The following is a 25,289-nucleotide window of genomic DNA, read 5'->3' as shown; positions in this document are numbered from 1 at the left end:
AACAACCAAGCAAGATTGTGTTGATTTTGTTCTTCCTACTCTACCCTTATACGTAATCTCCAAGGTATGCTGGCCTAATCACTCTTCTCTTGGGCTTTTATACTTTTTGCACCCATGTTGTTGGTGTTTCCCCTGTTTCTGGTGTTGTGAGCTTGCTCGTATCTATAGGATAAAAAGGTGCTAAAAAACACACATTGTGGAATAAAATGATCTATTTTGTATTTAAATTATATTATAAACAGATGACATATTAAAAATATACATGTTGATGAACTCTTGAAGCATAAAAATTCTTCAATAATGTGAAGACTCTACATGTATCCACACCCAGACCGAATTTACTCACGTGAAATAGGCTTTATTACTTCATCAAATGGTAGGTTCATTGGATTTTCTGCGATACAACCAAGAAATTCTTTTTTGATTAAAAGGTAAGTAATTCAATTATATATAATAATGTATAACATAGTAGATAAAGAGGTGGTATACCATTTTTTTTAGAAATTTTTTTGTTTTATCTGTTCATTTGTATGTTGAAAATCAATTCGACTTCAACATTTTGCGTTTTTCTATTTTTTTGAATGTCTGATATTTTATTAGACAATTCAATCTTTTCATTTTATTGTTTTTATTGCGATTGGATATATACACCCACGTTATTTTCTAAATTGTATTGGGGTTGCTAACTCAATGGTAGAGTACTTGGCTTTTAAGAGCGACTCTACTTTTTACACATTTCTATGAAGCAATCAGTTCGTCCATACCATTGGTAGAGCTTGTAAGACCACGTCTGATCCATAAAGGAATGAATGGAAAAAGTAGCATGTCGTATCGATGAAGAATTCTAAAAATATTTCATTCTCTTATAGGATTTGGCCAGAACCTCTATTCATCAACAACTTTGACAAGGGAAAAAATAAGAATAGAGAAGTGATATTTTTTGGATGTTTCAACTTACAGCCCAAGGCTCTAGTTATAGCACGCTAAGGATATCAAATTTCTGATTAAATCAGAATCATTATTGATAGTATTCTTTTTTAAGCTATATTATTTATTGTTACCTTTTATTGCTAACCATTTAACAATTAAAATTGAAATAATAATTGACCAAGTCAAACTTGTATCTAGCCGCTTTTTCAACCCAAATTCCAAAAACAAAATTATACATGTTTGTTTATCTTCTTTCACCAAATCTTTCATATTATTTATATTTCCAGTACTAGCAAAAATATAATAATATTTCACCTTTTTGAAATCAATTAATCATTTGATCATATTAAATTCTCTAATTTAATTAATCATCAAATATTAAAATAATTTCTTTAACAGAGATTAAAACACTAGTTTGTATGTGACCCCGTAGGTTCAATATTAAGCTGGTAATATATTAATCAAATTAATATACTAATCAAGGTAGACATCTAGCAACACTCCTTAACGTCCGGATAGCATGAAATAACATTTTACTTTCAAGAACCATTAGAAAAGTAATGTAATAATTTCTTTCATCTTTACAGCTTTAGGTTAACTCTAGAGTATGGTATTACCCTTTTGAGTTAACTCATAATGACTTAAACTCATTTTTTCTTTCATTTAATTTTCCTGATTAGGATATAATTTTATTCACAGAGCTCAAACTCATTACCAAGAGTTGATGAATTCTTTCTTGATTAATCATTAATTCTTCAGGTATTTAATCATATCCAATATTCATTCAACAAGTGCTCTAAAGCATTAGGTGTCCGGAATCAAAATACAACAAATAACATGTTAATTACTATGATAATCTCAAGTCAAAGAAAACTATTATGCCTCTTCTTGAAAATTTTCTATTGACAGTTTATGGTAAATTTTAACCATTAGAAAATTTCAATTGAGTCAGTTCAATGATCACATCAACATCTGTCTCATTTATATATGCAAATTAATAAATGACATCTATTAATATTTATCCAATAAATACAATCACATATATATTAATCTATCCGGATTATTGATATCCTATTTATAATAATCCTATTATCAAGAACAATTTAGACTAAAATTAGAATAAATTTGTTTCTCATTATCATAATCTCTATTATAATAACAAGCCTTTAATTTTAATCAAGTACATTATCAAATGGACCATTTAATCAAATAGTGAAAAATGATAATGAAAATAAAATAATACTTTATTATTAGAATTAAAATTGATTACATGATGACTTGGATCGTGGACATACAAATTTATTTCCAATAATGTCATGCCGCTTCTTACTGCTTTCTAGATCAAAATCAAGTTTGCAGGACACATTCCTAAGCTGTGCATGGATTTATAAAATCATAATTAGTTTACATTAAGATACTATAAAGGATAAGGATAGTGTAAATGATAGTTGATAGCACAAGTAAATTTTGGTGTGCTGCTATATTTCTGTTATTAGTGCTATCCTTTACAAGTAGTACCAGGTAGAAGTCTTGTGACTCGTAAAAGATTGGAAGCATCTTCTCGCGCTTCTGTTCCAATGAGAGGCCCCTTTTCTTCAACTGCACCAAACAAAGCACATCAGCCAAATTGCAATTCTGAGCAATTTCACAAACACGGAGGGAGCAGAGCTCCTCAACACAATTTGCAGAAAGCCATAGACCGATTTGGCACCTAAAATGTTTGGTTTAGGATTTTGCGTTAATTCTAGTCTTAATTTTTGCTATTCCATTACATAATTCAATATACGAAAATTCAGTGCAGCTAATTGAACCTAGCAATAAATTTACGATGAAGAGATGATTAAACAACAAAATTGAATCGGCCAAAAAGAGGTTACCATAGCAAAGGCTTCCCGAGGCGAGGAGTGGTGCGGAAGATTCCAAGATTGCTATTTAGCGGGAAAATGGTTTAAGACAATTTTGCAGTTCATGTTCAAAATTACCCTAATGCCCAATATATATACGCGCGGACAATGACATGTTTTTCTTGTTTTCTGAACAGTAGCTACAGTTAATAATTATGATCATTTTGAAATTTGTAATTATGGATGTCTTAAAATAAAGAAGCTTGTTTTATTTGTTTTGAAATTACTGATATTTTATAAATTTTAAGTCTCAGTAATTAATTTGTTTTCATGTTAATCCTATTTAAAACTATTATGATTGATCTTTAGGAGAACATTACACATTAGCCTATTAAAAAAAATACGTCAACAAATCACAAACAACATTTATATTTTACCTCATCCAGAATATAAGTAAAAACATACCTAATTTCACATTGATTAAGTAAGGATGTTAATTAAATTCATTTAGTTTTCTTGAATTAATATAGAGAAGGAACTATATTTCCTAAAATATTATTAATTGTATTTATAAATTATTAATTAATTAACTTAATGACATTTTTTTAATAATAACATTAAATATGGTTAAATTAATTATTATTTTTATAATCCAATCTACCAAACATAAACATTTCTTTTATAGTTGAGTTTGTAGTTTACGGTTCAAATTTTGATTAGTCATTAAATACGAAATAAACTATGTCAACAGAAAAATATTCACAATGTGTGTTTAAGATCCTCTCCAATAAATATTTTTCACTATTTCGAACAGAAACAACATCATATCAATACCATAATTAAAAAATATATATTTGAGTTTGAAAATAGAATTAAATAAAGACATTTTAGATTAAATAGTATGTTGGTATTTAATACTTACTAAATGTTCTTCAGTAAATGAGCATTAATTTTAATTAAATATCAATTATTTTGGAAGAGAGATTCATGAAGCATATTTTGCATAGTCTAAAATATGGTAGAAGGAGGTTCAAGGGACATGATTATTTCATACGATTTTTTTAAAGCAAATAAATTTAGTTTTTTTCTGTGAAGAATAAGAGACAATATCAAGAGGTTTATCGTAGCTAGACTCTAAACACAATAATTCTTTGCTTATGAAATCGTGTCATTTAATTGAAATAACAAGTTGCCACAGTTGATGCTATGCATCGTTTCTGCGTTGCGTAACAAAACAAAAAAACAAAATTTTATTCAGCAGACTATATATATATATATATATATATATATATATATATATATCGAATGGATAAATTTTAAATGAAACAAAATTTAAATAATATTTTAACAAAATATGTAAGGTATATTTATTAAATATAGTTTATATTTTTTTTACTGAAAATATAATTTATATGAAAAATCATATTTTAAGTAAACAAATATTATATATATTATACTCATTAAATATATTCTTTTTAATATTATCATTTAAATTAATTGTATACATTGAATAAATATTATAATTAATATATTGAGTAAATTTGAAGTACAATAATATTAAATATTATATATTATATTTATTAAATGTAATATATTGATAATTAAATAACATATTTAAATATTTAGATGTTATATGTCTTAGATATATTACATGTGTTCCAACAATTCTATCCATTGAACACTATCCTACACCTGCATACTTAGGATATAACAGTTCTCCCCATAGACCAAATAAGGAAAACTCCAAAAGACTTTGACCACATTCCCCACAATGGTTCCATCACTCATCACCCACCTATAAAACCACACAATCACTCTCATTCTCTTCACCCAGTCTCATCCACTTCCTTTTCCTAAATCCTCATAAACCACAACTCTCTCACTCTCAATATCCCTTACGATAAATTTTTTGTTACAAGGAATAAACTCACTATGGTTGTGTTGTACCTGAATCAATTATTCATAGAAGTTCACGGGAGAGAAATTTTACTATAATAGTGATTTGTTGTCTTTTGTTTTCACAAATAATAATGTATCAAATGATTTTGTTGCAACACAAATTAAACTTAAATGTGATTTCTTATGTTTTTTTAAATGTGGTTTCTTATGTTTATTTTACCATTAATAAAATTTGTAGTTTTATCTTAGTTGTTAACATTAATTTTTTATGCAACTTTTTATTAAACATATTAATAAGGTGAAACTCTAATTTTGGTATAAAAAAAACAACACACAAAAAACTAGGGGACTATATATTTATATTTTGCCTTTTATTTTTGTTTAGGGTAATGAAAGAATATAATAAAACATGAGGTTAAAAAACTATCTTATTGGATCATTGTGTTAAACACTATCTTAGATGGGAAATTATTGTTGTTTTTTATTCCTATTTCATTTTTGTTGTAGATAATATCAACTAAAATTATTTCCCCTTATATCGTAATTCTAAATTTTGAAAAAATAAAAGTGAGATATCCTTTTACTAGAACGTGATATAGGTGTTGATAGTTCTCGTCAATAAACTACCTTTTATAATATATGATATGATAAGTGTATACTATTTTAGTATTTACGGTTTAATATCATTTTATTAGCCACTTAAATTACGTGACATGATTATTATATATGATTTTTTTAAAAGAAAATAAATTTAGTTTAAACATAATAATCTATTTGCTTATGAAATTGAGTAAAATCATCATCGTAGATGACGAAGGTCATATGTATGTTTTTATTTATTTATAATATTGATATAATCGTCAAATATAATAATTAACTTTTATTGGAGACTAAAAAGATATATAAAGTAAATATTTTTTTAATAAAATTTATTTTATATTAAAAAATTAATCAAAATTTTAATCTAAATCATTTAATTAAAAAGTACATATTATTATTAGTTATGTTAACCGTATTAATAAACTAGGCCTGACATCATTTTGCTTCTGCCTCGTGTAACGAAACCCGATAATAATAATAATAAAAAAAACATCCACTACATCATACCCGAATAAAATTACAAGAAAAATGGCTGTCAATGTTCACAAATTTCTGTATTCTCATCCCACTCTTTACCTAATCTTTTTTTTAAGAAAAAGATATCTCCACCTAATCGTAGATCGTTCAAATGAAAAGATGACGAAATTAAATTGGCTTCTACTTGGACCCGTTATTTATTTATGTAACATAATGCATTAGTATAAGAAACTAAAGAAATTTCAAACAAGACTATTAATTTTTCAATTGCTTTATTTAACTATTTAAATTTAATCATTATTTATTGCCATAAGCATATGTTAACATTATCATCTATTCATATAACTTTTTTTAAATTTTATATCAATGTGATTATATTTATTTGAATATTCTTTAGTTTAGGGATTAATGCGATAGTACACTTTAAAAGAACTAAAATGATTGTTTACAATACAGCAAAAAATGATTGTTTACTTTGAATTTTATTAATAAACTTCTTGAAGTTTTCTTCTTTATTTCTTTTATTTACATTAAAACTAACACAACGAATGCTTTGTTTCAACTTTGAATCACCTTCATGCACTAGTTTATTGGTTAAGTAATGTGGATATTAGTAAATTTTTTACTGCACTTTTTCTTATACATTTTTTTTCATCTCCTTTTTTATGAATAATTATTAATTCTCCTACAAATCCTCTTTCTACCTTTTTATGGTAAGTTTTAAATATAGTTTATACTTTCAAGACAAAAGCTGCTTTTATTTTTCATTCAATGGAAGAGAATTTATAGGAGGATAAGGGAGCAGGATTTAACATTACTCTTTTTTGTTCCTATGGAAATTGTTGTAAAGAAGCGCTGTCCGTAGACATGATAAGAAAACTCGTATTCATAGGTGCTCGTCCGAATTCGGTCCGACTTTGACGGGTACTCGAGTTGATCGGATATGGATTTGGGTTCAGATTTTTCCCGATAATCAAAAGTCGGGTACGAGTATGAGATTACTAGACCCGTCCCGACCCCGAATTCGAACCCGTCCCGTCACTTAAAATCTTTAGAATTTTTGCATAATTTAATCAAAAGGCATAGAATTTTTATTACTAGTTAATTTTATTTTAGAATTTTTACATAATTTAATATTATTTTCTTAACTATTTTTGTAGACACTCGCGCTATAATAAATTTATTGATATATAAGTAATTAAAAATAAATATTTAACGATCAATTTATTTTTTCTAAAATCAAATTTTTAATATTTTTTTTAAAAAAAATATTTTTCTAATTTGAACAGTGTATGGGACGGGATAGGAGATACCCGATATCTAACGGATAGGGGATGAGATAATAAACTTACCTATCGGATATTGGATACGGACATGAGATATGTTGGGGAGTCTAAATAAGGGATTCAAGATGGAATACCCATACATGTCTGACTGTCCGCCATTTTGTGCTTGAATTGATTATGCAGTCTTTTCGAACGTTTTTCAACGGTGCTACTTTTGTATTTGTATTGGTGGAATCTAACTTCTAGTGTTTTTCAGTGGCTGGTTTTGTCAAAACAAACAAACGCGTGGGTGTCGAAGTTGACAATTGACCCATTGTTTTGTTTTCCGACCCTGTTGCCAAGAAAGTATCTTTGGACAATATGCATAGCCATAGCCACCGATATGAAACATCATCATAGGATAATAAGGTTTATCAGGAGCGAGCTTCTCGGATTTGACATCCAGCGATGGCAAGTTCAATCGGGTGCATACTGTTGTTGACACTTTGTGTTGTCCTCGTAGCTTTAGTTCATGCACAGCAACAAATAGGTTAGCATTTACCATCACCAGCCTAAGAATGCATCAGTTTCCATATTACTTTATCTGCAACATTATTAATTCATGTCATGGAATATTTTCTCCAGCATAGCCTTAAAGGGCTTCTCAACTCAATACCCAACAGTTGTTTAATTATCATCAATCATGGAATATTGTGAATTACAAGCCACCCATATCTTATCCTTACTTCTCAATACTTTATTTAATTTCGGATTTTGAATATTTCAACAAATTTTGAAGTGTAAACAAACTTAATTTTGTATTTCATAATCTGCTTTTGTCTTTCTGTTCAGGCTTCATAAGCATTGATTGCGGGAGTAGTCCACCAAATAATGAGTACACAGATGACATAACTAAAATAAGGTACACCACTGATGGAGCCTATATACAAACTGGGGTTAATAAGAATATCTCCTCTGAGTATGCATACCCAAAGAATCCGAATCTGCCACTACCACTCTCAGATCTCAGAAGCTTTCCTCAGGGAGAAAGGAACTGCTATAGGTTAGTAGCCGGAAGAAGAGGCAGTTTACATTTGATAAGGGCTTCCTTCTTGTATGGAAACTATGATGGAGTAAACAAGCCACCAGAGTTTGATCTCTATGTTGATGTCAAGTTTTGGTCAACAGTCAAATTTAGAAATGCCTCAGAAGAAGTTACTATGGAAATAATAAGTGTGGCAGAATCAGGTGTCACACATGTTTGCCTTGTGAATAAGGGAGCAGGAACTCCTTTTATCTCAGGATTGGAACTTAGACCACTTAATAGTTCTATTTATAGCACTGAGTTTGGGGAATCTGCTTCACTGTCACTTTTCAAACGATGGGACATTGGGTCACTCAATGGAAGTGGTAGATATGAAGATGATATTTATGATAGAATATGGTCCCCCTTCAATTCCTCATCCTGGGAATCTGTCAGCACTTCCACACCAATAAATGTCAATGATGATGGATTTAGACCACCATTTGAAGTCATTAGAACTGCTGCTAGACCAAGGAATGGCAGTGATACTTTGGAATTTTCTTGGACCCCAGATGATCCGAGTTGGAAATTTTATGTCTACTTGTACTTTGCTGAAGTGGAACAGCTGGAGAAAACCCAACTGAGGAAATTCAATATATCTTGGAATGGATCTCCATTGTTTGATGATTCTCTAGTACCGCGCCACTTGTTTGCAACCACTCTTTCCAATTCAAAATCCTTGGTAGCAAATGAACATAGGATTTCTATCCACAAAACAAAAGATTCAACGCTTCCACCCATTCTTAATGCAGTTGAGATTTTCGTAGCAAGACAGCTAGATGCCCTTGCAACATTTGAACAAGATGGTATGATGTGTTTTCATTGCGGAACTTAGATATTGTTCCTTATTTCCTTTGGTGCTGTTTGTATTGTTCTCTAATCATAATTAAAGTTTTACCTCTACAATTTGCTTAATAAAAGTTTGCACTAAAGGATTATGAGTATATCGAGGTGAAAAAACAATTTTGATTGGAGAACAGCACAAACACAAGCTAAAGAACTGTTTCTAAGTTTTCTTCTTTCTTTACTAAAATTTCATTTGCAAATCCAATGCATTACTGCTTAGCCCTCTACTTGAATAAGAACAAAATCTGGAGCGTCGGTACCAAACGATCATATTACTTGCAATTGTTTTATAGTTTGAATGATTATGCTTTTAAGTCGATTCAATCATATGTAAACACAGTTGATGCTATTCTGTCCATAAAGGAAAGCTATAGAATTCAAAGAAATTGGGTGGGTGATCCATGTGAGCCAAAGAACTATTCTTGGGAAGGCTTAAAATGCAACTATAGCACCTCACTTCCTCCCCGAATTATATCTCTGTGAGTAAAATCTCTTTGTATCCTTTTCCTTCTCCCATTCTTAAAGTCCTAATTGAATAAATCAGTTTTGTCTTTAGCTTTATATCTTGATATTCAAGTTTAGAAGTAAACATTTTCTTTTTATAGGAATATGAGCTCTAGCAGTTTGAGTGGAATAATAACTTCTGCCATTTCCAATCTCTCCTCGTTGGAATCTTTGTAAGTACGCATGATAGAAAATTTTGAGTACTTTGTTATCGTTATTGCTTTGAGAAATTGTATTCATAAAATCTCTTCATACAAAAATTTGTACAATAAAGAGTGAGATAGGATGAGAAGACTGGGAAGTATGTAATAAGATGGCCACAATGTGATGAAGAGAGATAAAGAGAAAGAATAGTATTGTAGAAAACTGTTGTATGAATAATATGTAGTAACTCTTATGCTCTTAACCTGTACAAAATTTATTATGCTAAAGAAGACTGTTTTCTTCATCATATATTTAATCTCATAGTACCTACTTTTTTTTTCTCTATTCAGGGACTTACATAACAATAGCTTAACTGGAACAATGCCTCAGTTTTTGGAAGAATTGAAATCCCTTAAATATTTGTAAGTGTTTTGATGATGGTGGTATGGCCTCACATATACAGCGGTAAATTGGTAATGGCTGATGCAAGCAAAAACAAATTTTTGTAGGGATTTAAAGGACAATCAATTTTCAGGTTCTGTTCCTACCATTCTTGTAGAAAGATCAAGGGATGGATTACTCACGTTGAGGTATGCCCTGATATAATAGACCTAAAGATGTTTATTTCAAGCCTGTCTAGTTTCATTTGTATCGGAAATCATGGTAAAGAAATCCAAGGTGGAAGATGAACTATGAAGCATCTAGATATTTATAGAGGTGTCATCAAACATCTTTATGTCCCAACTGTCATGTTTTCATCATTTTCAGAGTGGATGATCAAAATCTCGGTGACTCAGGAGGGAACAATAAAACCAAGGAAATTGTCATTCCCATAGTGGTATCAGTATCAGTTTTAGTTATAGTGGTTGCTTTCATTCTCTTTTGGAAACTTAGAAGAAATGAACGATCAGGTACTTCTTGTTTTGATGATAAGTAACTACTTCCATTTGATTCTCAAAACCTGAAGAACAGACATGAAATAAATAGGAAACAAAATATTAACCATACTTTGATTTACTTTTCCTTTTGAACAAAGACGAGGAGATTAGTACGCTCAGCAAAGGAGGAACAACTGTAACAACGAAGAACTGGCAATACTCGTATTCGGAGGTCTTGGACATCACCAACAACTTTGAAATGGCAATTGGTAAGGGAGGATTTGGAACTGTGTACTGTGGGAAGATGAAAGATGGCAAACAAGTTGCAGTCAAGATGCTTTCTCCATCATCATCTCAAGGGCCAAAGGAATTTCAGACTGAGGTAATTATACCACATTCTACTACTTAGATTCTAGGAAAATGTTATTCAACATCAGAACCATCAAAGAAAATAATCATGGCTGAGCTTTTGATGGCAATTCATCACAAAAATGTGGTATCCTTCATTGGTTATTTTGATGATGATAACAAGATGGCGCTTATACATGGGTACATGGTTTGCAGGCTGAGCTTTTGATGACAGTTCATCACAAAAATTTGGTATCCTTCGTTGGTTACTGTGATAATGATAACAAGATGGCACTCATATACGAGTACATGGCCAATGGCAGCGTGAAAGATTTTATCTTGCTCTCAGGTACTACTACACTTCTCCAGATTTCATCTTATTCAGCATTTAATTGAGATGCATTGAGAGAGTAAAGGCTTTTTATGCTGGTATCTAATCATAAATCGCCTTAAGTTAGTTGATTTTAATAACAAATACCTTATAAATCATTCTAAGGATGATTTCTAATTGGTTGACAGGGTAAAAGTTTACCGTAACAATGCATAACTATTATAACTCTGTTTACTGCAATACTTATGGCATCACAAAATAAATAAAGAAAGAGAGCATGCTGCAATGAGATGTCTCATGTTTGCAGATGGAAATTCACATTGCTTGAGTTGGAAAAGGAGAATACAGATAGCAATCGATGCTGCAGAGGGTCAGTATAACTTCATTTTTTAGGAAGCTGATAGTGTCCTTCTATATTGTGGCCTTTTACTTTCAAATGCTCTTATTTTTAGACGTTTACTTATTTTCACATTGATACCAAATGTTATTATGTCTCCAGAATCCAGATCATCATATTTTAGTATTAATCAAAAGAAATAAATGTTTGACTAATTTTCTTACTTTTGTTTTGGATAAAATCTCTCCAATTTAGTTCCCCCTACTCAAAAATTTTATGGATTGTTTAAACCAGTCTAAGGGCATGTTTTATATTTTTCAACCATGATTATGTTACCATGACTAATAACTTGTTGCCCTGTAACTGCATAAGTGGTTTTGTGCAGCTACATTCTTTTGCAATTTGTAGTAATGTTTGATGAATTTTGAACTTGAAGGGTTGGATTATCTACACCATGGATGCAAGCCACCTATTATACACAGGGATGTAAAGTCAGCCAACATTCTTTTAAGTGAAGACTTAGAAGCCAAGATAGCAGATTTTGGCCTCTCCAGGGAGTTTAGGACAGATAACCAAGATCAACAATCTCAAGTGATTCACAGTGATGCTACAAATGAAAAATCTGCAGTAATGGGCACAACAGGGTACCTTGACCCAGAGTAAGTCCTTATATTCGTTTTTATTCAGGTGCTAAAAACAGTTAAGTGTTAAGGTAAAACTGAAATTAATTAACTAACTGATTGAACACAAGTGGTTAATGTGTTGAAATTAAGGTTGAATCGTTCGAGTACTACCCGAGCTTGATCCTTGGCGGAAACAATTTTTGACCAAGTTTTACTTACCTCCCAGTTGAATGTTAGATTAGTCAAGGCCTCTTTCCCAAATTGGAGGGTTAAGACGAAAAAAAATTGAAATTAATTGCTTAAGAAAAAAAAATCAGTCTAATAACTACATTTATTCAGCTCACATTTCAGTTTAATCGGTTCATGTGTAGCTCTCATATATATTATTACTACTTAATGTGCAAGTATATATAGTTTTATTTTATCATGGACTTGCTACGGTACACTAACTACATTGTTCATTTATTCAGGTACTACAAGTTAGGGACACTGAATGAGAAAAGTGACATCTACAGTTTTGGAATTGTTCTACTGGAATTACTCACAGGTCGCCCTGCAATATTAAAAGGCAACGGAATAATGCACATACTTGAGTGGATAAGACCTGAGCTTGAAAGACAAGATTTGAGTAAAATTATAGATCCAAGGCTACAAGGAAAATTTGATGCTAGTTCTGGCTGGAAAGCTTTAGGAATAGCAATGGCATGCTCTACATCAACCTCCACTCAGAGACCTACAATGAGTGTTGTGATAGCTGAGCTGAAACAGTGCCTGAAATTGGAATCCCCTAGTGATACTTCTGAAAAATTTGTGGCCCCTCCAAAACAAGTCTACGGCGAATTTTATAGTTCATCTGAAGCATTTTCCTATGATAGTCAATCTATCACCTATCCTTTCCCAAGATAGTGCAAGTATATACATGATTCCACCATCGACAAGTATTTAATTGAAGTGTAAATTATTTTGAAACCATAACTTGGTTACTACAAAATGGCACTCTTTTGTCTTATATGGTGTAAAAAAAAAAAACATTTATTTTGTCTTATTCAACTTGTTTTCACATAAAGAACTATTGTCACCAATGGGGATTGGTCTATTAGAATGGGTTAGTTTCTATCAATGCGGTGAACTTTTTTTTCATGCAATTACAAATTACAGTATTTTTTTATTTAGTAACATAGATATTATGAACTTTTATGTTAAATTAAATTAATAAACTTTTCTTTAATTGGTTATTTAAATTAAAAATAAATTTTTCGTTTCTTTAATTATTTTAATATATTTTTTTTTCAATTAACGTAGAATATAATGAGATGATATTTATAAATCATTGTTATGTAATTCACAATTGTTTGTTAATAATTTGCTATTTGAACTGATCTTTTTGTATTTTAAAGAATTGATAACCTGGATTGGATTTTGAAAGTGATGATAAAAGAAATTATCAACGCAAAATATAGCATACTAGTACAAGCTAAAACATAATTAAGTTTCATACTAGTTGCAATCATATTATTAACATGTTATATATCTTCCAAATTTAATTAAAGAGAGAAAGGCAAGGCATACTTGCAGTCACTGCCTTTTTAATACTCATAAACTTGGGCATACTTCAAAAATATGAATAAGCATCAACATGAGGCAATATAATTTGCTCAAAAGAATTCTACATTTCCTTTTAAGATTAAGGAAATAATACTAGAAATCAAGTAAAACTCAAAATCAATAAAATAAAGAAACAAATCGCGACCTCTCAAATAAATTACTACTATACTATGTTGATTTGAAAACATTAAAACAGTTGGGAACCCTGGTAAATTTAATTAACTAGCTCGTAATGTACCGGTAGCATGTGCAAATTCGCATGGTATCATTTCATGCTAGCTAGTTTATCTTAACGAGATTTCTATTATTAGGTTTTAATTAAATTGAGTTATATTTTAAATAAATAGCTTATCAGATTCAGTTATAAGAAACATATATCTAGGACTTAACTCAGTTAAGTTGAACATAATATATAAATGTTATGATATCATTTAATTCTTAATTAGGAATATATTTTTTTTATAAAAAACATGTCACTTATCAAAATAAAATAAATAATTTATCAGCTATCATATATCTCATAAAATAAAATAAAATAAAAATTTTATCAATTATCATATATCTCAAAAAATAAAAAATCAGTTATCCAAATATTAGGTTATGAAGATACCCATCCTCATCGGTCACCACTAACTTGAAAGTGATGAAACAGTAGAACAACCTTAAGAGTACCGAGCACTCACTCACACACTAGGCCTAGGGTTGCATCAATCAGGTTTAGCCACATTTTTCGTAAACCTAAACAGGAACACGATGCTCTTGCAACACTGGAAAAGTTAAACGAGGTATCGTTCATCGATTTCCCTCTTTCCTCACTCCATCATTGCTTTTCTTTTGTTATGCTATGCTACATGCATGCATATACAAATATCTGATTTTTTGTTTGTTTTTTTTAATGCTTTTTGGTTCAAATTTGTATATTTAAATATTGCATCATCATATAGCATATATAGGCGTTCGAGAGATAGAAGAATTTCTCAATTTGAATGCTTTGTTCAATGGATCTGTTGGTAGTTGATTAGATGATAGTTGATAGTTTTAGAGAATTGTTTTAGAAAGAAGGCTATGTCATTGATTTCTTGGATTGATCAATTACAACATACCAATTGCCTATTTATAGGCTCAAGTCACTAACCTCTCAATGGTGGTGAATGTTTCTACATTACTTTAGGTCTTTCTAGAGTTTTCATGATAGATTAGTATCATGATAATTCTAGATTCTTCTATCTTATACATAGACTTATAGTTCTAGATTGTTCTACCATATTCATACACATTATAGTTCTAGATTGTTCTACCATATTTTATAGTTTTAGGATATTCTACTATTTTCATACATATTATATTTAAGAATATTTTAGAAATTTGTAACAATTTCAACACTCCTCCTTGATGCAAATTTCTGTGACTCCGAGCATAGCTCGTAATTCTTCAAATCTTGGTCTTGGCAAAGCCTTCGTGAATATGTCTGCAATTTGATTTTCTGTTCTGCAGTAGTCGAGTTTGATCTCTTTAGTTGCTTCAGCTTCTCTGATAAAGTGATACTTGATTGCTATGTGTTTTGTTCTGTTGTGATGAACTGGATTATTCGCCATTGCAATTGCTGATTTGTTGTCGCAATTGATTTTAGTAGGCTCATCTTGTTTTTCTCCCATGTCTTCAAGTATCCTACGAAGCCATATAGCTTGACTCGTTGCTTCAGCAGTTGCCACGTACTCTGCTTCTGCTGTTGATTGTGCTATTGTAGCTTGCTTCTTCGATGCCCAAGAGAACATTCTCGATCCTAGTGAGAAAGCATAGCCAGAGGTACTCTTCATGTCATCTTCCGAACCTGCCCAATCACTGTCGGTGTAGCCAAGTAATTCTGAGTTGGTTTCAGTAGTATACCATATACCGAACTCTTTTGTTCCTTGTAGATACCTCAATTCTTTTTCCTGCTCCAAAGTGTATTTGACTTGGGCTTTGCATGAATCTTGATAGAAGACTTGTAGCATACATTATGTCAGGCCGTGTAGCTTGAGACTTGATGTAAAGTGTAGGCTCACTCTTGCTCCTCCTGAATCCTCGATCCATGAAATACTGATCGATTCTGCTATACCATGCTCGAGGTGCTTGCTTCAAACCGTAGAGTGTTTTTCTTAGTTTTAACACTTTGTTTTCTTTGCCTTCAGACACGAATCCTTGTGGCTGCTCCACATAGATCTCTTCTTCAAGTACGCCGTTAAGGAAGGCAGATTTGACATCTAGTTGATGGATACTCCATCCTTTTTGTGATGCAAGAGCTATTAGAGCTCTTATGGTATCAAGACGAGCTACTGGTGCAAATGTCTCATTGTAGTCAATTCCGGGTTGCTGTGAGTAACCCTTAGCTACTAGCCTCGCCTTGTGTTTCTGTATGGTGCCATCAGGGTTGAGCTTTGTCTTATAGACCCACTTAACCCCAATGATATCTTTTCCATGGGGACGATTTACTAACTCCCATGTGTTGCTTTTCTCGATCATCTGTATCTCTTCTTCCATTGCCTTGACCCATACTTCCTGCTTTGACGCTTCTTCAAAGCTTCCAGGTTCAAGTATGGCCAAGTTACAGGTTTCATATATGTCCACCAAAGATCTTACTCATCTTGGAGTAGACTCTGGTGATGATAGTTCTTGATCTTGTTGTTGTGATGAAGGTGAAGGTGGTTCACCTGGGTCTTCTTCCTCATCTTCTTCTTGAGGTAGTTGAGCGGGTATAAGAACGTTCTTCTCCCCTTTTTCTTCATCCCAATTCCATGAAGCATATTCATCAACTTCAACATCTCGACTGATGATGAGTTTCTTAGTTTGCAAGTTGTAGACACGGTACCCCTTAGAGATATTGCTATACCCAAGGAAGATACCTCGTATAGTCTTGTCTTCAAGCTTGTGCCTCTTCACGTCTAGAATATGAATGTAGCATATAGATCCAAAGACCCTTAGGTGCTTTGCTGATGGCTTCTTCCTGTTCCAAGCTTCAATTGGAGTCTTGTCTTTTACAGACTTAGTTGGACATCTGTTGAGTATGTAAACAGCAGTGTAGACTGCTTCAGCCCAGAATGTGTTAGGTAATCCCTTTTCCTTGAGCATCGATCTAGCCATCTCCATAACTATGCGATTCTTTCTCTCGGGCACTCCATTTTGTTGAGGAGAATATGCAATTGTAAGTTGTCTCTCAATGCCTTCATCCTCACAAAATCTTTCAAACTCGCGAGAGGTGTACTCTTTGCCGCGATCACTTCTTAGTACTTTTATCTGTTTTCCACTTTGATTTTCAGCAAGGGCCTTGAACTTTTTGAATACTCCAAAGACTTCTGATTTTTCTTTTAGAAAATATACCCATGTCATTCTAGAGAAGTCATCAATGAAGAGTATGAAGTACCTGTTGTTCCCATGTGATGGCGTCCTCATTGGTCCACAAACGTCCGTATGTATCAGCTCCAATAGATCTTTCGCTCTCTATGCTCCCCTTGTTGAGAAAGGAAATCGGTGTTGCTTACCAAGAAGACATCCTTCACACACTTCATTGTTCTCCTTTATGCTTGGAAGATCTCTCATCATGTTCTTCTCATGTAACAACTTCAAGGCATGTGAGTTGAAGTGGCCAAATCTTCGATGCCATAGCCATGAATCATCAACTTGTACCTTCATGGCAATGTTTGTTGCATATTTTAAATTTAGAGGGAAGCTTCTATTTCTCTTATTCATCTTTACTTGGGCTATCTCAGACCTTTTATTTTTGTTATCTAAGATTTTGCATACACCTCCTTCAAAGTGAAGTGTGTAGCCTCTCTCCATCATTTGGCCAATGCTTAGAAGATTTTCTTTTAGGCTGGGAACTAGTAAGACATCATAGATGAGTCGCGTACCTTTATCTGTCTCCACCATGACAGTGCCTTTGCCTTTTGATTCAACTACACTTCCATTTCCTAGTCGAACTTTGACTTTGACAAACTCATCAATACTTTTGAAAATAGTCTCATCCTTGGCCATGTGATTGCTACATCCACTATCCAAGTACCAGTTTCCTCCCTTTTTCTTTTATTGAGTCTTGAGTGGCGTAGAACATACATTGTTCTTGATCATGCTCCTCTGCGATATTAACTTGATGCCTATTTTTGTTGCGACAATTTTTCTCTATGTGCCCGAACTTCTTGCAATGGTTGCATTGTGGCATATTACGAAACCAACAATTTTTCTCTGCGTGGCCTTGCCTTTTGCATATATTGCATGGAGGATTTTTATCTGTTTTGTTCTTAAGGAAATTCCTAGAACCTTCTCTTATTCTAGAAGTTTCTCCATAATTTTTCTTTCCTCTATTTTCTTTGTTTTAGGGCTGAAATTTAAACTTTGACTGGAAGGCATTTTCAATTGTATCTTCTTTATGCCTATACAGTCTTTGCTCATATGCTTCAAGAGAGCCCACAAGTTCTGTCTCTGATAGAGTGGACAGATCTTTGGTTTCCTCAATCGTTGTCACGATTGGGTCAAACTTTTTGGGCATAGTAATTAGAATTTTCTCAACAATTTTCTTGTCAAGAATATCTTCCCCAAAAGCTCTCATTTGATTAACTATTTCTTTAACTTTAGAATAGTAATCTTTAACTGTCTCAGACTCCTTCATCTTCAATAGTTCAAAATCTCTTCTTAGAGATTGAAGTTTAACGGCACGTACCTTAACACTTTCTTGAAACTCCTCCTGCAATGTGTTCCACGCTTCTTTGGCAGTCTTAGCTCCCATAATTCTTGGGAAAATTGGATTAGTCACCGCTTGTTGCAAGGTGAACAACGCCTTTTAATTTTTCTGTTTATTTTTCTTCAACTCTTTTTCTTGAGATGCATTAAGAGCTGAAGTATCCGCGGGAATGGTGAAGCCTTCTTCTACTATGTCCCATAAATCTTGAGATGAAAAATATGTTTCCATTTTAACACGCCAGAAATCATAATTTTCACCATTGAAGATAGGGACAGAAATAGTTGACGATTGAGTAGTGTTATCCATAGCTTAGAAAAAATATTATTAGAGTGGGTTAATAGTACAAAGGAAATTTTTGAAGTAGTTGGGAGGATTTTGGAATGGTAGGTAGGTAATATAACTACGCCCAATGTATGACCGAACGTAGCTCAGATGCCACTGTTGGTAGTTGATTAGATGATAGTTGATAGTTTTAGAGAATTGTTTTAGAAAGAAAGCTATGTCATTGATTTCTTGGATTGATCAATTACAACATACCAATTGTCTATTTATAGGCTCAAGTCACTAACCTCTCAATGGTGGTGAATGTTTCTACATTACATTAGGTCTTTCTAGAGTTTTTATGATAGATTAGTATCATGATAGTTCTAGATTCTTCTATCTTATACATAGACTTATAGTTCTAGATTGTTCTACCATATTCATACACATTATAGTTCTAGATTGTTCTACCATATTCTATAGTTCTAGGATATTCAACTATTTTCATACATATTATATTTAAGAATATTCTAGAAATTTGTAGCAATTTCAACAGGATCATGTAGATGCTTGAGATGCTGGAGAAAAAAGATGATGTGCTTGATAAAAAAAAGTGGAAGAGGAAAAGGCCAAAGAATTCGCTAAGGGAAATAACAAAAGGGGTAGGCTAATTGCTAACTGTTCTAGAGAATATCTTTTGGAGTGCTAATTTTTTAATTAATTTCTCCAACTTAATTTCACTTATATGCAGCTGCGATACAATGTCTGATGAGGGAAAAGTTATATGAAAACCATATAGAGCAGCTTAGAAATTTCCAGATGCGTATTCATGACCAGGTGTGAAAGCAATTCTGTAAACAGTAACATTTCAAAACATATGATGACTTTGTTTATTGATGAGCGTCTTTCGTATCTTTTGTGTTACAGATGATAATGTTGGAAGGTGCTAAAGCCACCACAAAAATGATAGATGCATTGAGAACTGGAGCAACTGCTATGAAGGCTATGCAAAAAGCAATGTGTGTAGTGCAGTGCTATTCAGTGGTTTTGCGTTTGTTATGTCTCAATATCATGCCCTGGCTTATTTATAGTGTTTATTCAACTATTGATTATGATTTATGATTTTTTTTATTTCAGGAAATTTGATGTTGTTGACAAGATCATGGATGAGATCAATGAACAAACTCAGAACAAGAGAATGATTCAGGAAACATTGTCAGCTCCAACTGGTTCAACTGCTTATTTTGATAAGTTCATCTTTCTCGAATGTTTATTTCATTTTGTTGCAAATAGGAAATTATTAAATGGTATAAGAACATTATAATTTTCACTAATTTCTATATGGTGTGTACTCAAGTGTTATTAATTTTTTCTCATAAACTTTAAAACTTGAGTATGTGTTACATAGATATTAGTAGGAATTATGTATATATGTTGTAGTCCTAAACTGCCTAATAATTTTTCGTTGTTATTCAACAAAATAAATGCATTTATGTGAATCATTCTAAATTTCTTTTTTCTTTCAGGATGAATTGGAAGTCGAACTTGAAGAACTAGAGGTTGTTGAGTTGGAAGAGGGGCTTCTTCAACTAACAACTACAACTCCTACAATCACATTGCAAGTCCCATTACTACAAATAAGACTTTTGATCATGATTCCGTAGGATCTTCCATGATGGTTAAAATTGTCATGGAATCCACCATTGTTGAATGTGGACTACTTTCCACAGTGGTTATAAAACCATCATAGAATATGTTGATTTTTTTTTAAAAATTGCATGTAGTTTTGTGATGGTTTTTAGAAAAGTCGTCATAAAAATTTCTCTTCTATGACGACTTTTTGAATGAGGTGCGAGAATGAAAAATTGTCCCATTCCTTACACTTTATGGTAGTTGAACAACTACAATGATTTTCAAAAAATCTTTGTTGTACTCACTCTTCAACGATAGTTTTTTGAATAACCGTTGTTAAACTCACGATTTCATGATGGTTTTTGTAAAATCATCTTCATTCTCAATTCACTTAATTACAAAATTGTTACCGTGTTGTCTTTAATGATGGTTTCTGGCAATTGTCGTTGTTTGAACGTTGTAAAAAATAATTTTTATAATAGTGTCTCAGTCGGGCGACAACCTACTCGCGTTGTTCCTGTAAAGGCCACTGTTCTTGAGGAAGATGAATTGGCAGCTTTGCAAGCTGAGTTGGCACTTTGAGCGTATCCCTTTTCCCAACCGTAATATTATTCATTTGTATTGTTATCTATGCATTATTTTGTTTCAGTCCAATGATGTTAAATTTTTTTATATGTGAAAATCAAACACAATTTCAGAGGATTTACAATAACTCATGCATCACTCAATTAAATGAATTACATCCTTTATACAAATAAATGTTTCATTTAATATTGTGGCAGTTGAATGATATGTGTATGTTCTGTTTTCACTGTGGAATATCCAATTGTTGCACAGTTTAGTCCTCTTGTCTTGTATGATAAGTTGCCTAAGATGAGAAAATGTATGAGAAATTGAGAATCTTTAGGCTGCTGTTCTCATTGGTCTTGCCTCTGGCTTTGGTTAAGCAAGAATTTTGCAGACATTTTTTGTGCATGATGACAAGTGGCTACAATGAAGAATTGTAACTACTATTGTGATCCGAAGAATTATGCTTCTCTTACTCCGGCTTGCTTCTGTCTGAAATTGTTGAAAAGACCAGAGGATGTATATAAAAGGTGAACAAATATTGATGCATTTGTCTATCTTGTATTTTGTGTGGTCAAATTTTACATTTGTCAACAGTAAGTGTATCTCAAATATGCTGCAGCAGAGAGGATTGAATTTGAATTGGTTGGTCCGTGAGAGTGTGAGCTAGAACACGCCCATGATTGACTGAGTTTAGGAGGATTTTACTGACTAACAGATTTCAGGAAAAAGAAAGGATATAACTCAAGTGCAGTACTTAAAAGTAGTTTTGGAATTATTCCATAATTAAAATTAGAATTTCAACAATATAATCTATAGACTAAAGGTATGTAATATACGTATTATTGTCCAAAAAATTTTGTTTTGCAGGATTTTACTGTCCTAAAATCCTAAATTAAAGTAAAAATCATAAGATAGGATCATCTACGTTGAAGACTATCAAGACGCTAAAAGTTTTGAAACAACAACGGTGGACACTGTTTTGATCTTAGATTTGTAAAATGCCGAATATTCCATTAGCATTTTCATTTTAATTTCATAGAGTTTAATCATCATGCATCGTATAAAATAATTTTATATTATTATTTAATCATATAATTTTAATGATAATTTTATAAAAAATAAAAAACTTATCATAAATAATAATTTTTTATTAGATGATAATTTTATATTGTTAGTATATAGTCTTTTTTATATGATATCGTTTTATTAGATGGGAATAGATTATTTAAAAAAGAAATAAACTATGGTTGAAATTAGTAAAATTAAGTACTTATTTTTTCAAAATGAACTAAATCAAATACTATGTGCGTAATCTATACCATGCCCATCTACTATCTCGATAACTAAAGGCAAAGTCATATATTAGTTCAGTGACCTTGTTTAACTGAATGAGCAGACTTACAAAGTGAAATCTAAAAGGATAAAATTGACATTTTGTCGTCATTTTCATATCCTGTGTTCCTCTTCCGGACCCATCGTTTGGGCTCAGCTTTTTCATTTATAAATTAAGAGTATTTGAACCCAAAAAAAACATTTGAATCCTACAAGAAACCGTAGTTCCTTTGTGATGACACTTCAAATGAATTACACATTGAATCCTACAGGAAACCGTATATCCTAATTCGTTTTCATCGCTATAGCAACATTTGAACTAGATGGTATGATAAAAATTTTCCACAATCTCAATATACCCCACTACCTTATCAACATAATAACCAAACGAAAAGGATACCATTTTTTTCTTTAATAATGTTAGTTTAAATGAAGTAATTTGTATAATGTAATACTCACATTTTTCTGAGAAGAGGAATATAATAGACTATATATAAAATTATCTTTATTCACTTAAAAAAACTTATTCATAATATTTTACTCAAATTTAAAGATACTCTTTACGGTACACAGAAAAGTTATTAAATCCTATATACCATTTATTAAGCACTACCAATATTTGCCGTGAATCGATTTAAAGCAATATATAAGCTTATGTGAAAGAAAGTCGCCTTGTTTTTCACCTTATTAGTGTTTGAAATAAATGATATTCCAATCCAATGTGGAGCAAACGCAAGTTCTGAAGCAAGAGAGAAATACATGGTGATCGTGTTCATGCATGTAGTTGTTATTGTCAGATAGGAACCTCTTTTTTACCCGTTTTAAAAATTTCTTAAGGACCAACGCATGTTTCGTGACCACTGACCACTTAGAAGCCAACAATATTGCTGACCACGTGCGATCACATTGTTTTGAATTTGAGGCCCCCACAGACCCACACTATTATATTACCATAAAAAGCATTCCATTTAAGATTCTTCTAACATTAGAAAAGACAAGCAGTACATCTTTTGACTAACATGTATATACTTCCAATAACATCACGATCCTCAACTTTGCATTGGAAACAATTCAGAACCTCACACAATTCCACATTCAACCAACCACTTTAATCACAAATTTAAACACTAGTTAGACGTATACATAATTAATCACTAGTACTATATTATAAATAACTTGATCAATATTCCATTTTACCTTTTATTTTCTGCAGTCGTGGTTTTGACGAGTAGAAAGAGTCTTGGTTAGCCAGATGGTGGACCAACTTGGCTGCTTTTGTCTTGAAAAACAAATCCTTGATTCATCTGATGCAGATCATCAAGCACAAACTCAAGCAAATTTGGATCATCTTCACTTGCTTGGTCATAACCAAACCATAGTGTATGTTTGTCTGCATTGGAAAGCATTAATGAAACTTCCTTATAGGGTGGTGGTGCAGTACTACAACTTATGCTCCCAGTATAATTAAAAGCTTCTAATTCCTGAGGCATTGGAAAAGGAACTGGAATTGGTGTTTGTTCCAATTCGAAATTAACATCGTAGGAGTCAAACCAATTAGCTGGGTTCAGTTTTTGATCCAAGACAAGGCCCTCAACTTGATGAGAATAACTAGTATTGCTGAAAGTGACAATATTGTTGCTTGTGGTGGCAATACTACTACTAGTGTTTCCTGCCAAGAACTTTTTCTTTAGCTTGGTGTTCCAGTGATTTTTCACATCATTGTCTGTTCTCCCTGGCAGTTGAGCTGCTATAAGGGACCACCTGAAGGCAAAACCATCATCACATTATTCACATATATATAGTAATAATGCAAAATTAAGTCATGCATATCCACATATTCAATTTGTTCATTTCATATATATATATATATATGGACTTAATTGCCTGCTTCCGATGATGTCATAAAGGGTGCAGATAATATTGTCTTCCTCTTCCGTAAAACCTCCAAGCTTAATATGAGGCCTGAGATAGTTCAGCCATCTTAGACGACAGCTCTTCCCACAACGCTTAAGGCCTAAAAATACACACAAACATTAAACACAATTGAGTCTTAGAATTTGAGTTGCAGTAATCTTTTTTATCAATAAAAATTAATTATTAATAATTAATTTTTTGTTAACGGAGTAAATCAAACAGATAGTATTTCTCTTCTTCTCTTATATTTTTACCACCAAATCAAATTTATAATTCTTATTTGAGTATTGATCTAACTCAATCTCAAAGCTATTTCAAGAAGAAGAGAGAGTTACTCCCTACTAGTTTATATACCCTACTTGAGTCATATTATTAGTCAATCTAGAATATTCAACATAAGATACTGAGGTTTATTTTTAAAAATATAAAAGATAAACCTAGCTCCAAATGGATGACACAAAAGATGAATAATTTTATTCTCTAGCTACGAAATTAAATAATAATTAATAGTTAAGCGATAACACAGGGATGGAGTGATGAATATAGAAACTAATTAATTAACCTGCTTTTTTGGGGAGAGCTATCCAGTTACCACCTGTGCCATGTTTCTCAAGGTAGTTTTTGAGGGTGGCATCTTCATCAGGAGACCAAGGCCCTCTTTTCACGTTGGATTTGTCACAACATGGAGCCCTTCCCATAGCCTACAATTGGCCACTGAACTGAAAAAAGATGGAGAGAAAGTGAAAAATATTTGGTGTGGCGCTTATAGAATAGAGAAGATGTCAAAAGTGATGAGCACAAAATATGTGGTTTTAAAAACACATTACATGGTTTCGTAACTTTTGAATGATTAACTTTGTCTGACTTGGCTCTTTTCTTTGTTTCCATTTAAGTTATCTTATACCTGCCCTCTCCTTACTTTGAATCAGTGTCCTCACTATTTCTACTCAGTTGGCCATTCAATAGTGAAGATCATATGCAATAATAATAATAATAATAATAATAATAATAATAATAATAATAATAATAATAATAATAATAATAATGACGATGATGATGTATATTCCCCTGCAAATTAATATCAACCCATGCCCCATGAGGTTTAAGCTGCCTAGATGGGCATAAACATATATACAATGATACACGTTAAC

The 25,289-nt window shown here is 32.1% G+C and overlaps 2 protein-coding genes and 1 pseudogene across 3 annotated transcripts; 2 read left to right on the top strand and 1 right to left on the bottom strand.

Annotated features, from left to right (window-relative positions):
* Positions 1 to 7,118: 7,118 nt before the first annotated feature.
* On the top strand, positions 7,119 to 13,209 carry LOC100779617 (probable LRR receptor-like serine/threonine-protein kinase At4g29180-like). 2 transcript variants are annotated; one of them, XM_006582825.4, is made up of 12 exons: positions 7,119 to 7,565; positions 7,868 to 8,905; positions 9,286 to 9,424; positions 9,551 to 9,622; positions 9,944 to 10,015; positions 10,103 to 10,183; positions 10,362 to 10,504; positions 10,630 to 10,853; positions 11,036 to 11,168; positions 11,458 to 11,520; positions 11,924 to 12,146; positions 12,581 to 13,209. In XM_006582825.4, the coding sequence occupies exons 1-12, from the start codon at positions 7,484 to 7,486 to the stop codon at positions 13,014 to 13,016; spliced, it is 2,706 nt and encodes a 901-aa protein (XP_006582888.1). In that variant the 5' UTR covers positions 7,119 to 7,483; the 3' UTR covers positions 13,017 to 13,209. The 2 variants fall into 2 exon arrangements, with proteins under 2 accessions (XP_006582888.1, NP_001240159.1); NM_001253230.1 differs by lacking the exon at positions 7,119 to 7,565 and having other exon boundaries at positions 8,236 to 8,905; positions 12,581 to 13,016.
* A 751-nt stretch (positions 13,210 to 13,960) lies between these two features.
* Positions 13,961 to 20,904, top strand: LOC100794507 (vacuolar protein sorting-associated protein 32 homolog 2-like; annotated as a pseudogene).
* A 2,325-nt stretch (positions 20,905 to 23,229) lies between these two features.
* LOC100779092 (transcription factor MYB36) lies at positions 23,230 to 25,029 on the bottom strand. Its single transcript, XM_041017024.1, has 3 exons — positions 24,701 to 25,029; positions 24,109 to 24,238; positions 23,230 to 23,985 (listed from the first exon to the last, which is right to left on the bottom strand). Exons 1-3 carry the CDS (start codon positions 24,834 to 24,836, stop codon positions 23,469 to 23,471), a joined length of 783 nt encoding a protein of 260 aa, XP_040872958.1. The 5' UTR covers positions 24,837 to 25,029; the 3' UTR covers positions 23,230 to 23,468.
* Positions 25,030 to 25,289: the final 260 nt, after the last annotated feature.

The sequence above is a fragment of the Glycine max genome, chromosome 7, assembly GCF_000004515.6.
Source record: "Glycine max cultivar Williams 82 chromosome 7, Glycine_max_v4.0, whole genome shotgun sequence".
Taxonomy (NCBI): domain Eukaryota; kingdom Viridiplantae; phylum Streptophyta; class Magnoliopsida; order Fabales; family Fabaceae; genus Glycine; species Glycine max.
Note: the sequence above shows the minus strand (reverse complement) of the source record. Positions and strands in the feature narration are given on the sequence as shown.

What these genes read in the sequence shown, in the direction of transcription:
- LOC100779092 (XM_041017024.1), bottom strand. Translation starts at nt 24,836, where the DNA reads ATGGGAAGGGCTCCATGTTGTGACAAATCCAACGTGAAAAGAGGGCCT. An exon ending in AGCTCTCCCCAAAAAAGCAG is followed by an intron (nt 24,239 to 24,700) that starts GTTAATTAATTA and finishes GTGTATTTTTAG; the next exon opens with GCCTTAAGCGTTGTGGGAAG. An exon ending in TATGACATCATCGGAAGCAG is followed by an intron (nt 23,986 to 24,108) that starts GCAATTAAGTCC and finishes TTTTGCCTTCAG; the next exon opens with GTGGTCCCTTATAGCAGCTC.
- LOC100779617 (XM_006582825.4), top strand. Translation starts at nt 7,484, where the DNA reads ATGGCAAGTTCAATCGGGTGCATACTGTTGTTGACACTTTGTGTTGTC. An exon ending in CTCTCCTCGTTGGAATCTTT is followed by an intron (nt 9,623 to 9,943) that starts GTAAGTACGCAT and finishes TTCTCTATTCAG; the next exon opens with GGACTTACATAACAATAGCT. An exon ending in AGCAATCGATGCTGCAGAGG is followed by an intron (nt 11,521 to 11,923) that starts GTCAGTATAACT and finishes TTGAACTTGAAG; the next exon opens with GGTTGGATTATCTACACCAT.